We start from the raw sequence: 14,638 nt of genomic DNA, 5'->3' as shown, positions 1-14,638 counted from the left end.
CTACAGGATGATGGATTATGTTCCCAAAGGCTGGCAAATCCTTAATTAGGATTTATAGTCGTGGTTTATGAGTTATGCCACACGGAACTGAGTAAAAGGGAAAATACTTCACCCAAAGGATAGTGAATCTGTCAAATTCTCTACTACAAAAGGAGTGGGGTTATTAAAAGTCATTAATTACTGATAAGAAGGAGGAAGATTCTTCACGCCAAAGGGATCAAGAGATAAGTGAAGAAGAAAGGAACAGGATTCTGAAGTGGATGATCAACAGTTTTGTGTTGAATGATGCAGCAGGCTCAAAGAACCAAGAGGTTGACCCCTGCTCCCTTTTATGTCTAATGCCCTACACCAGTAAAGCTGTATAGTTACTATATATAACTTCAAATATACTGTAAAGCTTTATGCTATAAAACTAGTTACTCTATATACCAGTTACCATATAGTTACTGGTGGATATGTCTCAAATATTGTGATCTTTATGCATCCTGCACAATTTGATTAAAAAAAACATCTCATAAGAACATAAGAAATTGGAGCAGGATGATGCTGTTTGCTTCCCTCTTGCTCCCTTTTTCACTAATTTTCAAGCTCAGCTCCATTTCCCTCTGCTAAATCCATCAGGTCTGGTAACTTGTGTTTCATCCGAATGCATAGGAATAATCATTACAATAGTGAATAAGTAGAGAGGCAGTGGATAAATTGTTTGAAAATCATATTTCCATATTTAATTTTAAGTTCTGTGTATGATTACTTTTCAAAACTTGCAGATACTGGAATTAGTAAAAGCTCAGCAGGTCAGGCAGAGTCTGTTGGGTAACTAATGCCAATTCCCATTCAATATACTTTTATCAGGAGGTAAGAGTAGAAGACAAATCTATTTTAATTTCAAAGAAAACGGGTGGGTGACGAGGATAAAAGGAATGTTTACAATTCCACAAAATTCAGCTGATGTTGTTGGTGTCACCTGGAAAAGGGTGGTGATGGGAGGAGATGCACGTGGCGGGAAGTGAGTGAGATAGAGAACAGGAAAAGCAGACACAGTGCTGGAACTATGAGCCGCAGAACACACCAACTGCTGAAAGAAAAGAGAATGCTGGGAATATTTAACAAGCCATGTGGTATTTATGGATAGCGAGTGGAAAAATCTACCTTAACGATACAGTTAGATGGCAGTAGGTCAGAACTAGGCAGTTCTGAAACAAACAGGAACTGATGTTTGTCTGAAAATGTTGAATTCAGTATTGAATTCCAAGTGCTACAACATGCCAGGAAGTAAGTTGGGATGTTGTTCCTTGGTTTATATGGAGTAGGGGATCAATGTCTACTAACAGGCACGAGGGAGGACTGGTTGGGCCAGGGATTGAGCCTTTAATAGCAAATTCAAAGGAATTACATTTCATGTCACATCACTCCCTAAATGACCCCTCACCCTAAGAAAACCCACAGGTAGCTTATCTGAGATAACTTTCTTTCTTTCTTCTATACCTTCCATAGGGTGAAGAGACTGGTCCAGCACTGGTGGCACCATTCAACTTCAACAAGTATGCCACAATAAAGAGTATGGCAGAGGGCATGCTGGATGTCACCCTACTCATGTCGAACGCAAAGCAGCTGGCACTAGTCATCAATCAAGGACCGGAGTACAAATTCTACATTCCTCTTACTGTCCTCATTTGTCTCTGCCTCTTAATTCAGATTGTTATCTTCTTATTCCTCATCTTTATTGGTGAGTGTATTTTGCTGTTTATAGCTGCTAACTTCATTCATGAGCTGGCTCAGTTTGTCAAGTTTGATCACGGGGGTATGCTGCGTTAATGACAGAGGTCTAATTGGTATTTTAATTTGATAGGGTTGGTTAACTGGGATAACCTACACTGGCTGAGTAGAATTCCAGTAACACACCATCATTGGCTGCCTTGCTAGATGGACCAGAGAGAGCCTATGAGTTTCAGTTGAACATACTGTAGTTGACGATGAAGGGGCATTGTGGTTGGAGCCAGATTTTGGCTGCCATTCTACAAGCAAACATGAACTGGGAAAATAGGAAAAACAATCTCAGTGTGGGAAAGAGCATACTCCAAGTTTCAACCCCTGCTCCATGGCCTTGGAGCAAAATCAAAGTAAAAGGATATTTATTAGCAAAGTATGTATACAGAATACAAATCTGAGATTACATAAAATTATAACGATAAGACATAGGAGAAGAATTAGGCCATTTGGCCCATCAAGTCTGCTCTGCCAATCAATCATGGCTGATCCTTTTTTCCCCTCCTCAGCCCCAGTCCCCAGCCTTCTCCCAATAATCTTTGATGCCTTGTCCATCAAGATCCATCAAGCTCTGCCCTAAATACACCCAAAGACCTGGCCTCCACACATTCCACAAATTCACCACCCGCTGGCTAAAGACATTTCTCCATATCTCTGTTTAAAGTGAATGCCCCTCTATCCTGAGGCTGTGCCCTCTTGTCCTAGACTCTGCCACTAAGTGAAACATCCTTTGCACATCTACTCTGTCTCAGCCTTTCAATATTCGGAAAGTTTCAATGAGATCCCCCCCCCCCCATCCTTCTAAATTCCAGTGAGTACAGACCCAGAGCTATCAAACATTCCTCCTGTGATAACCCTTTCATTCCCAGAATCATCCTTGTGAACCTCCTCTGAATCCTTTCCAATGCCAACGTATCTTTTCTTAGGTGAGGAGCCCAGAACTATTCACAATACTCAATGTGAGGCCTCACCAGTGCCTTATAAAGCCTCAGTGTCATATTCCTGCTTAATGTTGGATTCTGCCCTCTCCCCTTCCTCTGCCTGAATGACAAAGTGGACCTGAAATCCCGTTCATCCACTCCGCTGATCTCTACCAACTGCCAGTAACGGTTCTCCTTTCAGGTTATTGCAGTTTTTTTTGTGACTTTGTGAAGTGGTAACTAAAGAATTTTGTGCTTAAAGTAGTTAGTGATATCTTGTGATCATTGGTGCATGTCTAGCCTCAGGCGCACTTTGATTTATGCCACCCCACACCCAATATTTGAGTGCTCTATCACACTCCACTCACCCTTCAATAATCCACACTCCACACCCACATCCTCGAACACACATGCATTGCATTTACAACCATATCACAAGATCATTGCGTAACACTTTCAGGCGTGCCTTCTTCTTTCCTGCCAGATCAAGTGAGATGGAACTGAAGACTGGAGAGTGAACCAGTGGACAGGTCTGCCTGCATGTCTAGGTCCCAGATGCTGCCCAAAGTATAGGTATCTGCTATTAAGCCTCTGACTGGCAGCAAGTCCGAGAAAAAAGAGAAAATCTGCAGATGCTGGAACTCCAGCAACGCACACAAAATGCTGGAGGAACCCAGCAGGCTAGGCAGCATCTACGGAAAAGAGATGAGGCCCTTCATCAGGACAACAATCAACATTTCAAGCCAAGACCCTTCACCGGGACTCAGCAGTTGATGTTTTGTCAAAATGTCAACTATTAACTCTTTTCAATAGATGCTGCCTGGCCTTCTGAGTATCTCCCATTTTGTGCATGATACCAGTGAACTGTAGGCAGGATAAGAAGTGAGCAAAGGCCAAGGCCAAGGCCTAACAGAGGACTTTGCTGAGGCAGCCTAGAGGAAGGGCTGGAGGGTATGAACTGTGAACAAGGCTATGGACAACAAGCTCTGAATGCTGCCATCATGGCTGTACTCAAGGGGGCTTGGTGCCTGGCAATCTTTTCTCTGGTCGATTATTAAACTGGCTGAAGCACTCCTGAATGGTAGAGTCAGTATTTCCTTACAGTATGAATCTGCTGCCCACTGTCGTGGAAACCACATTTACATATTCTATCAGTGCCTTCATGTCAGCGAGACAAGCCATGGTGTTGCCTCAATATCAAGCAGGGAAGTGTGTGCATTCTATAGCTGAGCAGTCCACAGATCAAGGAACTTGCCAGATAGCTTGAGATTATTGTTAAAGAAACACAGAAGTCTCTGCAGATGCCAGGTACGGACTCAGAAGGCAGGGAGGAGAGAGCCACGGAGATTAATGTCAGGCTCAATGCAGGCAGCGAATCTGGGTGATCAGTCTCAGAACTTGGATACAGTGAAGCAGATTTTGTGATATGATTTGTTACTGTATCAATAAAGCATAATGTTAATAAATATAGTTTCAGTTTCATTGGTCAAGGCCAGTATTTTAGATTCCAATACCTTTTCAGACCATCTTTAGGTCAAACATTAGTAAATCCCTCAGGCCCTCTTGCTCACATTTTTAAAACTCTGTCAATCATGACATGCTCCAATAATCTGAAGCCCCCTCGTGTGTCCAATTATTGACAAATTTTTAAGCTGATGTCTTAGGCTTCACTGTTTTCTGGGATTACCGCCACTTTGTGGGACGGATGTGACCTCTTTGGCCAGGGCGCAGAGGAGCATCCCCAGACAATACCTGGTTTGTAGTATTTCACTTATAAGGAGAAGCGCAGTATATTTGATTTGTTTTCTCTAGAGTGGAGGAGACTGCAGTCTGACCTAATAGAGGCATAAAAAGTTATGAGAGATAGATAGAATAGAACCATAGAACACTACAGCACAGTACAGGCCCTTCAGCCCTCCATGTTGTGCCGACCCATATAATCCTTTAAAAAGAGTACTAAACCCACACTACCCCATAACCCTCTATTTTTCTTTCATCCATGTGCCTGTCCCAGAGGCTCTTAATTACCCCTAATGTTTTAGCCTCCACCACCATCCCTGGCAAGTCATTCCAGGCACTCACCACAACCCTCTGTGTAAAAAACTTACCCCTGATGTCTCCCCTAAACTTCCCTCCCTTTATTTTGTACATATGCTCTCTGGTGTTTGCTATTGGTGCCCCGGGAAACAGGTACTGACTATCCACCCTATTGATATTAAAATGTTTTTTTTCCCTTTGGTGGGGGTATATAACATAAGAGGGAACTGATAAAAAATGAGAGATAGGAGGTTTCAAAAGGATCTAAGGAAGGAATATCTTCATGCAGAGGGTTCTTCATCACTGGAATGTACTGCCTGAAGAGGTTGTACAGGGATACTCTCAGAACATTTACAAAGCATCTAGACAAAGAAAGCATATAAAGCAGTGGGCCAAATGCAGGTAAATGTGATCAGTTTTCTTTAGGCAAATACAATGGTTGGCATGAACGTAGTGACCTGTATCTGAGTAATAAGACTTTATAATATAAAACAGTATAGAATAACAAGAGTTGAGGTTGTTGTTAGCCAGAGTTGACCATGGATATTGCATCCTAGCTGTCAACGAAGATATTATAAGAACCTTCCTAAAGATAAATCCAAGGAAGGCGACAGGCCCAGATGGCGTCCCAGAACGGGTTCTCCAGGCCTGTGCAAGCGAGCTAGCTGGAGTGTTTGCTGCCATCTTCAACTGCTCCCTGCTTCAGTCTAAGATCCCCTCGTGTTTTAAGAAGGCAATGATAATCCCGGTGCTGAAGAAAAGCAAGGTGGCATGCCTGAATGACTACCGACCTGCGGCTCTAACGTCAATTGCTATGAAGTGCTTCGAGCGATTGGTTATGGCACACATCAACCATAACCTAACCATAACCATAACCACAACCTTGACACTTTGCAATTCGCCTGCCGGAGCAACAGGTCAATGGCAGATGCCATCTCTCTGGCACTACATTCCTCCTTAGAACACCTGGAGAATAAAGACACATATGTAAGGCTCGTTTTCATTGACTACAGCTCTGCCTTTAATACCATCATTCCAAATAAACTGATTCCTGAGCTCCGGAACCTGGGTCTTAGCACTTAGATCTGCAGCTGGATCTTCAACCTCCTCACAGACAGGACCCAGGCTGTAAAAATAGGGGACAAGCTCTCCTCTACAATCACTCTGAGCACCGGTGCCCCACAAGGCTGTGTACTCAGCCCCCTGCTGTACTCACTGTACGCCCATGATTGTGTAGCCAAGTTTCCATCGAACTCAATATATAAGTTTGCTGATGACACCACAATTGAAGGCTGTATCTTGGGTAATGATGAGTCTGAGTACAGAGAGGAAATTAAGAACCTGGTGGCATGGTGCGAAGACAATAACCTATCCCTCAATATCAGCAAGATGAAGGAATTGGGTGTTGACTTCAGAAGGAGTAGCGGACCACACAACCCCATCTACATCGGTGGTGCGCAGGTGGAACAGGTCAAAAGCTTTAAGTTATCCTTGGGGTGAATATCACAAGTGACCTGACTTGGTCTAACCAAGCAGAGGCCACTGCCAAGAAGGCCCACCAGTGCCTTTACTTCCTGAGAAAGCTGAAGAAATTTGGCCTGTCTCCTAAAACCCTCACTAATTTTTATAGATGCGCCGTAGAAAGCATTCTTCTATGGTGCATCACAACCTGGTATGGAAGTTGTCCTGTCCAAGACCGGAAGAAACTGCAGAAGATCGTGAACATAGCCCAGCACATCACACAAACTAATCTTCCATCTTTGGACTCACTTTACACCACAGGACTCACAGTGCTGCCAGGATAATCGAGGACACGACCCACCCAGCCAACACACTTTTTGTCTCTCTTCCCTCCGGGAAAAGGTTCAGGAGCATGAAGATTCATACGGCAAGATTTGGGAACAGCTTTTTCCCAACTGTGATAAGACTGCTGAACAGATCCTGACCCGGATCTGGGCCTGACTTGCACTACCTTACTTCCCCTTTTCTATTTTCTAATTATGATTTATAATTTAAATTTTTATTATATTTACTTCGATTTGTACTTCAGGGAGCATGAAGCGCAGAATCAAATATCGCTGTGATGATTGTACGTTCTAGTATCAATTGTTTGGTGATAATAAAGTAAAGTAGATATGCTAGTCTGGACAGTACGATATGGAGAACAAGCTGTTGCCCATGTAGCAAGCTTCCCCTCTCCGTGCGTATGACAAACCCAAAGGAATAGCAGACCGATATAATTTGGCAGCAGCAGCTTCACAGGAGTTCCCAGACAATGTTTATCTCAATGCAGGACTGCCTTAGCCACTCCAGCTCTCGATTTGTCCCTCGTAGCTTACTCCCAGAGCCTTCCCCATGAGTGGTGTAGCTGCAAGGCAGTGGAGCTTGAGCTCAGAGTTGTCCTTCTTCTCGATAAACTGCCAACCACGGCTGATGAGCCCACCTGCCCGAAGCCATTGGTTCCAAGGTGCCAGTAACCAAACTTTGCCCCTTCTCCTGTCAGTAGAAACAGTTTCATCGGGCTTAGTAGCTAAGCTGCACATGAAGGCCAGGAGCTAGTCTTGGTTGTCAAAGCTGCATGACTTTGTGAGCATTTAATAGGTAGTGGAGCTTATCCCAGTTACCACCCTCGCTGTAACAACCTTAAGGAACTTTAATAAATAGAATATCATATATATTGTGGAAGAGCATTGGAAACTATTTTAAGTATGAAACTGTCTTGAGATGACTTCAACCATACGATCTTTCAGAAGACAAAGTCTCTACTTTTAGAGCATCTGAATATTGATAAAGTTATAAAAATACAAAATAACATTAAAGAACATGGTGTTATTAGGAGATGACTAGCATAGTAGCCTTATGTATAAGTTATTGTGCTACTTAGCTGGACACCGGGATTGATGATCTAGGTTAATCAACTCAAATCTCATGACAGCAGCAAGGAAATTAACCTCAGTTATTTGAATAAATTCTGAAATTTGAAAGTAGGGATCAGTAATGTTGAACATGAACTACTGAATTTTACATTTCTTCAGAGCAGAAAATTGGCAGCTCTTACCCACTTTGGCTTTGTGTATGGTCCCAGCCTATCTATATGTTGTTGAAGACCTCAACGACACATTTGGTTTTTCTTTGCACTCTAACTGATAATCAATAAAGGACTTTCCATGCCACTCACATTTTACAAATGGACATAATTTTATTTGTTGGAGTCAAACAGTAGGTTTGGCTTGACTGCATTAGAAATAGGGTTTTGCATTGTGGTTATCACAGTTAAGAAGAACTACAATGTGTTTTATATGCTAACTCTATGTAACATAGAAGCTGGTCTTTTAATTAACCATCAGTTTAATCTTCCAATCTGCTCATTTTTGTACAGCTAAAACCAATGTGAATGAAGTTGAAAAACAGAAAAAGCTGAATCTATGGAACATCATTGTCACTTTCCTCATTGGGACCACACTTTTTCTTAATGTATTCATCACAGCACTTATGCCGGGAAAGAAAGACATTACGTTGACCTAAGGACTTCCAAGTGCAAGCAAAGTTGAAGGGGCAGCATTTTTAAATCTACAAGATATGTCTACAGTCCTACAGCAGTATTTCAGACATACCGTTTGCAATTATTAAATAAAAAGAAAATGCCTTTTGTATTTTTAATTACTTTTGTCTAATGTGATGGGCTTATTAAACTAAGATGTGTAGTTGCGCTGAAAAGAGGGTGGACATCATAAGTACTCATGATTCTTATTTCCAGAGATTAATATAATGTCCTGATGCTTTATTAGTATTTATTTATACCAAGACTGTCAATATACTAGACAGACTGATACAGTCAACTAGTTCAGCACTTGAATATTAAACTTTTGACGCCAGGGAGGATAACATTTTAATCCACAGCCTTCTTGTAATTTTTGCTATGAACTAATTGATCATAAATGTAAAATAACCCCTTGCATATTTTGATATTATTAAGTGATGACACCACTATTTAACTTGAAATCTTCTGTTTTAACTTGTATGGAGCAGTGACTAACTGAGTGATAACTATACAGAAATGTGATGAATTCAATGCCGAGCAAGTATTTTGCATGAACAAAGTTTTGACAATGATCTTGAAATAACTTCAGTATATCATTGTGTCCATATAACATGCAAGTTCATTTTTTTAAAAAAGAGATTCTTAGCCACAATACATGTGGATTGCACATTAACTATCTTGAAATAGTTTGCAGGTGACTTGGAGGCGAGCTGAAGAATTTGTAAACATTACTAACTTGGCATTAGACAGTTTCAGAACTGACACTGCCCCACGTGTTTCTACCTGCAGAGAATGTGTTCTGGGTTCAGTGCAATCGGGACTGTGGTGTGGCTGGGAATTCAAGGAAGCTGTGGCATTTGCAGTTTAAATGTTGATGGGGAGGATTTGAATGTTGACAGAGGATAGAAAACCTACATTTTGAAAGGATACTATTCTCAATACTAAGAAACTAAATGTGACTTATGCAAATAAAATAATTAAAATAGTATTTCTCTGTGTGTTCTTCCTTGGGTGCTCACAAAGTATGGCTTATGGCTCCACACATCAACACTTCCCTCACAGTTTAGGAATTCCCTCAATGTTGCTACTGCCCTATTATTTTGTAGATGCTGAAGCTGTGGCTGTCTCACTTGAGCCAGATGGAATTAAATTATATTTAAAGTGTTCAGATTGGGTGGCTGTCCAGGGGTTCCCAATCTTTCTTATTGCACGGACCCTAATCATCAACTGAGGGGTCTTTGGACCCCAGGTTGGGAACCTCTGCTCTGAACAAACTATAGGTCCCTGGATTCAAGCGGCCTCCTTATAGTTGAATGCACTAATGAGCTCTTCAGATGTTTTATTGTTTTAAAACAAAATTTTACATTGGGTGGAAGTGTTGTCATTTAGTCACACATTGTCATGTTTTAATCTACTTGGAAATGACATTGCACGGAGGGGAGGATTTGATGTCAAGGACACTCACTTCACCAACACAAAAACTGAAGCAGGCAAAGGATAGTTTATCTTGGAATGGTTGGATGTCTTCTTTTCTCTAAGGCAGTCCTTCAGGATCGAGGATGTAGTTGGATGACTGATGGGGTCAAAGGAAGTGCCTGCAGCATCTACCACATTGGTGCAGGAAGTACTTGACTACTGGACATATAGTACGTAGTGGTGCATTCTTTCTCGGCTTCCATGGCATTAACTCAATGCCATCCTGTGCCCTCCCTTCCCTGCTTTGAATGGTTAAGCTCTACGTACTCCCAGGAGCCAATCGGAATGTCAGGTGGATCAAGACAGATGCTGATAAAATAGGTGAGAGTTGTGACTCAGAATTAGGAGGAGCCAAGCAGGAGATAACTGTTAGTTTAACTGGAGCTGGAGAGAAAAAATGAAGTACACCTGCAGTTGAGTATTTGCATGGAGCTCTGCACAGAATTACTGGATGGTTTCAGGAGGGAAGGAGGTTCTATGACCTGTCGAATCTGTACTAAACACAAGCACAGTCTAGCTCGTCCATTTCCCTGCCTTCCTTCATTCCTTCTGCATTTCAGTCCTTTCAGATACCTCTCCAGTTGCCTTTTAAATACTGCAGTTGAATCTGTCTCCTCACTAGACTTGGCAGAAATATAACTTTCTTCAGCTTTGTCCAGTCCTTTGCAACGACTCCTCCTTTAGAAGATAATGCAACCAGTTAGAATGCTCCCCATGGTACATCTGTAGAAATTTGTGAGGGTCTTTACAGAATACCAAGACTCCTCAAACTCCAATGAAATATAGTCACTGCTGTGCTTTCTTTGTAATTGCATCAGTATATTTGGTCCAGGATAGATCTTCAGAGATGTTGACACCCAGGATCTTGAAACTACCCTTCCTTTCCCCTGCTAATCACTCGATGAGGACTGAAATGTGTCCTTTCAACATCCCCTTCCTGAAGTCCACTATTAATTCTTTGGTCTTACTGACACCGAATGCAAGGTTGTTGTTGTGACACCACTCAACCTATCTCACACCTGTACACCTCCTCTTCATCATCTGAAATTCTTCCAATAATAGTTGTGTCATTAGCAAATTTATAGATGCTGTGCCTAGCCATACAGTTATGGGTGCAGAAACAGTAGAGCAGTGGGCTAAGCATTCATCCTTGAGGTGGTTATCAGCACAGAGGAGATGTCATTTCTGATCTGCACTGATGTGATCTCCTGATGAGGAAGTCAAGGATCCAGTTGCAGAGCGAGGTACAGAGGCCCAGGTTTTGGAGCTTGTTGATTAGTACTGAGTGTATAACAGTAATCATTTCAATATGTAAACTTCAGTCACATTAGAAAAACTATTCACTTAATTTCATGTAATATGCAAGAGAAATAAAGTAGCTGTGGGGGGTGTCTTGAACTAGAATCAGTTTCATTGTGTAACTCATATTGCCCAATAATTACTTCTCAACTGGCTTTTGATACACTTTTCTTAACAAAAACGGGAAAATATTGGTTACAATTAATTGAGTTAGCTGTCACCTTGAGTGCAAATTGGACAGAGTTCAAAACTGAAGGCACAGTCCACAGAACTGTAGTGAACAGCTGGATTCTCAAGCTCCACACAGAAGTGGGCAACCCCCATTGTTTGATTTAAGTAAGAGCTATTAATTCCAGACATTCCATTTTTTTGAGTTTTGTGGCAGGTCAGTAGCTTAGAGAGCATTGTTCTTGAAGTACTGTTTTCTGTCTTTATTTTTGTGTTAAGCAGAAACAGGAGTCTCAATAAATTGTGAACAAAGGATTTCACTTTCAGTGAATTAACTTGCTATTGATGGCCCTCAGATCAATCAATAACAAGGCACCTGAAGTTTAACTATTGTTATACATTCCAAATTAAGGGTGAATAAGAAGCACGTTGTTAAATCTGACCACCCAAGAATCTCTGAACTTCAGACATCAGAATATATTGATGAATGATTTGCAGAATTAAATGGAATTTGCAAGAATGTTATTACTGATGCTACAGTTAATATTCAATGCTTACTGTACATGTATCCAAAGATTCCATCATAAATAAAAATTAAATAATCATATTAGTTATGACAAGACCACTTATTTATTTTTGTGTGAGATCTAAATTGGAAAGTAGTCTCAACTACTTCAAAGTTCAAAGTAAATTTATTATCAAAGTACATATATGTCACCATATACAAATGTGAGATTAGTTTTCTTGTGGGCATACATAGCAAATCCAAGAAACATGATACAATCAATGAAAAACTGCACCAAACAGGATAGGCAAACACCCAATGTGCAAAGGTCAACAAACTGTGCAAATATGAGAAATAATAATAATAATAATAATAATAATAATAATAATAATAATAATAATAATAATAATAATAATAATAATAATAATAATAATAATAATAATAATAATAATAATAATAATAATAATAATAATAACAATAATAAAATATTGAGAACATGACATGGAGAATCCTTGTAAGTGAGACCATAAGTTGTGGGAACAGTTCAGTGATGGGGCAAGTGAAGTTGTCAGCTCTGATTTTAAGATCCTAATAGTTGAGGGGCAATAACTGTTCCTGGTGTGAGTCCTAAGGCTCCTGTACATTCTTCCTGATGGCAGTAATGAGAAGAGAGCATGGCCTCGGCAGTGGGGGTCCTTGAAGATGGACGCTGCTTTTCCATGACAACATTTCATGTAGATGTGCTGAATGGTGTGGAAGGCTTTACAAGTGATGGACTGGGCCATATCCACTTCTTTTTTTAGGATTTTACGTACAAGGGCATTGATGTTTCCTTACCAGGCTGTGATGCAACCAGTCAATAACATTTTCACCACTCGCTATAGAAATCTGTCAAAGCTTTAGATGTCATGCCGTATCTTAGCCAACTGTTAAGGAAGTAGAGGTGCCACTGTGCTTTCTTCGTAATTGCACTTACGTGGTGGGCCCAGGACAGATCCTCTGAAATGATAACACAGAGGAAATTTAAAGTTGCTGACCCTCTCCACCTCTGACACCCCCCCCCCCCCCACCACCCTGTTGAGGACTGGCTCATAGACCACCAGTTTCCTCCTGAGGTCAATAATCAACTCCTTAGACTCGCTGACATTGAGTGAGAGGTTCCAGTCACAACCAAGAGAAAATCTGCGAGATGCTGGAAATCCACACAAAATGCTGGAGGAACTCAGCAGGCCAGGCAGCACCTATGGACAAATGTACAGTCGACGTTTCGGGCCGAGACCTTTCGGATAGGTGCTGCCTGGCCTGCCGAGTTGCTCCAGTATTTTGTGTGTGTTGCTTGAGTGAGAGGTTGTTGTTGTGGCACCACACAGCCAGATTCTCAATCTCCCTCCAGTATGCTGATTCGGCATGAACTTTGATTTGGCCGGCAAAACTGGTGTGGTCAGCAAACTTAAATATGGCATTGGAGCCTCACCGTCATAAGTGGGAAACATCAGCTTGAAATACTTTATGATGTAATAATTGAACGCGGTGGGGACGATGCGGTCCACCAGATAACATTGGCTCTGAGACCTGGGAGATCAGCAGAATTGTCACTCATGTACAACTCATGAAGCCATTGCATTTTCAGATATGGTCCAGTTCACTTTCCAGTCAACTGTGATCCACAAAATATTGCCAGTGAAGGAACCCAATGTTAATGGCACTGTTGAGGATTGAGAGAAAATGGCACTTATCATTGTTCTTTCATCCTCTTCGAGTAAATATCTTGAAATTGGCTGCCTTGCACTAATATAGGAGGAGCTGAAGGACGACAGGGCTTCAAATGAAAATGTCCATTTTAACAGAAAGAAGAAAAAAGGAAAAGAGCATATTATATAAATGGTAGGGCTCTGAGATGTACTGAGATCTGAGTAATCTGATGCATGATGTGCAAACGGTTATTGTGCCAGTTCAAGCAAGTAATTATAAAAGTTAACAAAACGTGATTGCTTATTGCAAGGAAATACAATACAAGATTAGGGTTGCTGTGTCACTTATATTTATATACAAAGCACATTTTCTTCAGGAAGGAAGGATTTAGGAAAAGGGTTTACTTGTCTAATAGTCTGCATTGGTTATCTTATGAGGAAAGACTGGACAGGCTGGGCTTGTATCCAGTTGAATTTAGGAGAGTGCAAAGGCACTTGCTTAAAACATATCCGATACTGAAGGATTGTCAGGATGGAGATAGAGAGTGTGTTTCTTCTAGTGGGAAAATCAAGAATTTGATGTCACTATTTTTAAAAAGGAGTTCACCCTTTAAAATAGAGATGAGATGTTTGTTCTTATTTAATTCAAATGGTCATGAATCTTTTGAACTCTGTTCCTCAAAGGATAGTGCAAACAGAGTCTGAATACTTTTAAGGCAGGCGTTGACAGATATTTGATAAACAAGTGGATGAAAAATTACTGGGAGTGGATGGGAATTCAAAACTGATATTATAAATTTGCCATGATCTCATTAAGTGGCAGAGCAGACTTCAGGGGATGGATTAGCTTCGTGTAGCACCTAATTCCTATGTTTGCACATAAGGAGAGGCCTACCTCCATTTTCTGGAAATGAACAAATAAATATGGCATTGTTTTCTATTTGAGAGTAAAGTTTAAAAGTCAGATTTTAGCATCAACAAATCATAACATATACCTCACCTTAGGCACACTATATGGTCAAAAAAGAATGATTACTGAGCAAAAGAGAAGTTTCAGGATGTGTAAACAAATCTTGGTCACAATCTGAAATCTTAAAGAAGGAGAAGATACTGAAGTGGCAGAGAGACTGGGGAGTAGTGGGAAGGGTTGGATGCCTCTAATTGGTCAAAGGCAGAGGATGAGTGAAAGGAATGATGAGTTAGGCATAGTGTTGGGGGTTGGACGATGAGGTTG

The 14,638-nt window shown here is 41.0% G+C and overlaps 1 protein-coding gene across 20 annotated transcripts in view; it reads left to right on the top strand.

Annotated features, from left to right (window-relative positions):
* LOC132398497 (ninjurin-2-like) overlaps positions 1-11,645 on the top strand; it is a 304,819-nt gene extending 293,174 nt beyond the window's left edge. For all 20 annotated transcript variants that reach the window (XM_059978058.1, XM_059978054.1, XM_059978043.1 and 17 more), the window contains 2 exons: positions 1,495-1,726; positions 8,104-11,645. In XM_059978058.1, the coding sequence (XP_059834041.1) occupies positions 1,495-1,726; positions 8,104-8,249 (378 nt within the window). In that variant the 3' untranslated portion in view covers positions 8,250-11,645. The remainder of the gene's footprint in view (positions 1-1,494; positions 1,727-8,103) is intronic.
* Positions 11,646-14,638: the final 2,993 nt, after the last annotated feature.

Source organism: Hypanus sabinus, chromosome 8 (genome assembly GCF_030144855.1).
Source record: "Hypanus sabinus isolate sHypSab1 chromosome 8, sHypSab1.hap1, whole genome shotgun sequence".
NCBI classification, from domain to species: Eukaryota; Metazoa; Chordata; class Chondrichthyes; order Myliobatiformes; family Dasyatidae; genus Hypanus; species Hypanus sabinus.
The sequence above is the reverse complement of the archived record's forward strand: the minus strand, read 5'-3'. Positions and strand labels throughout refer to the sequence as shown.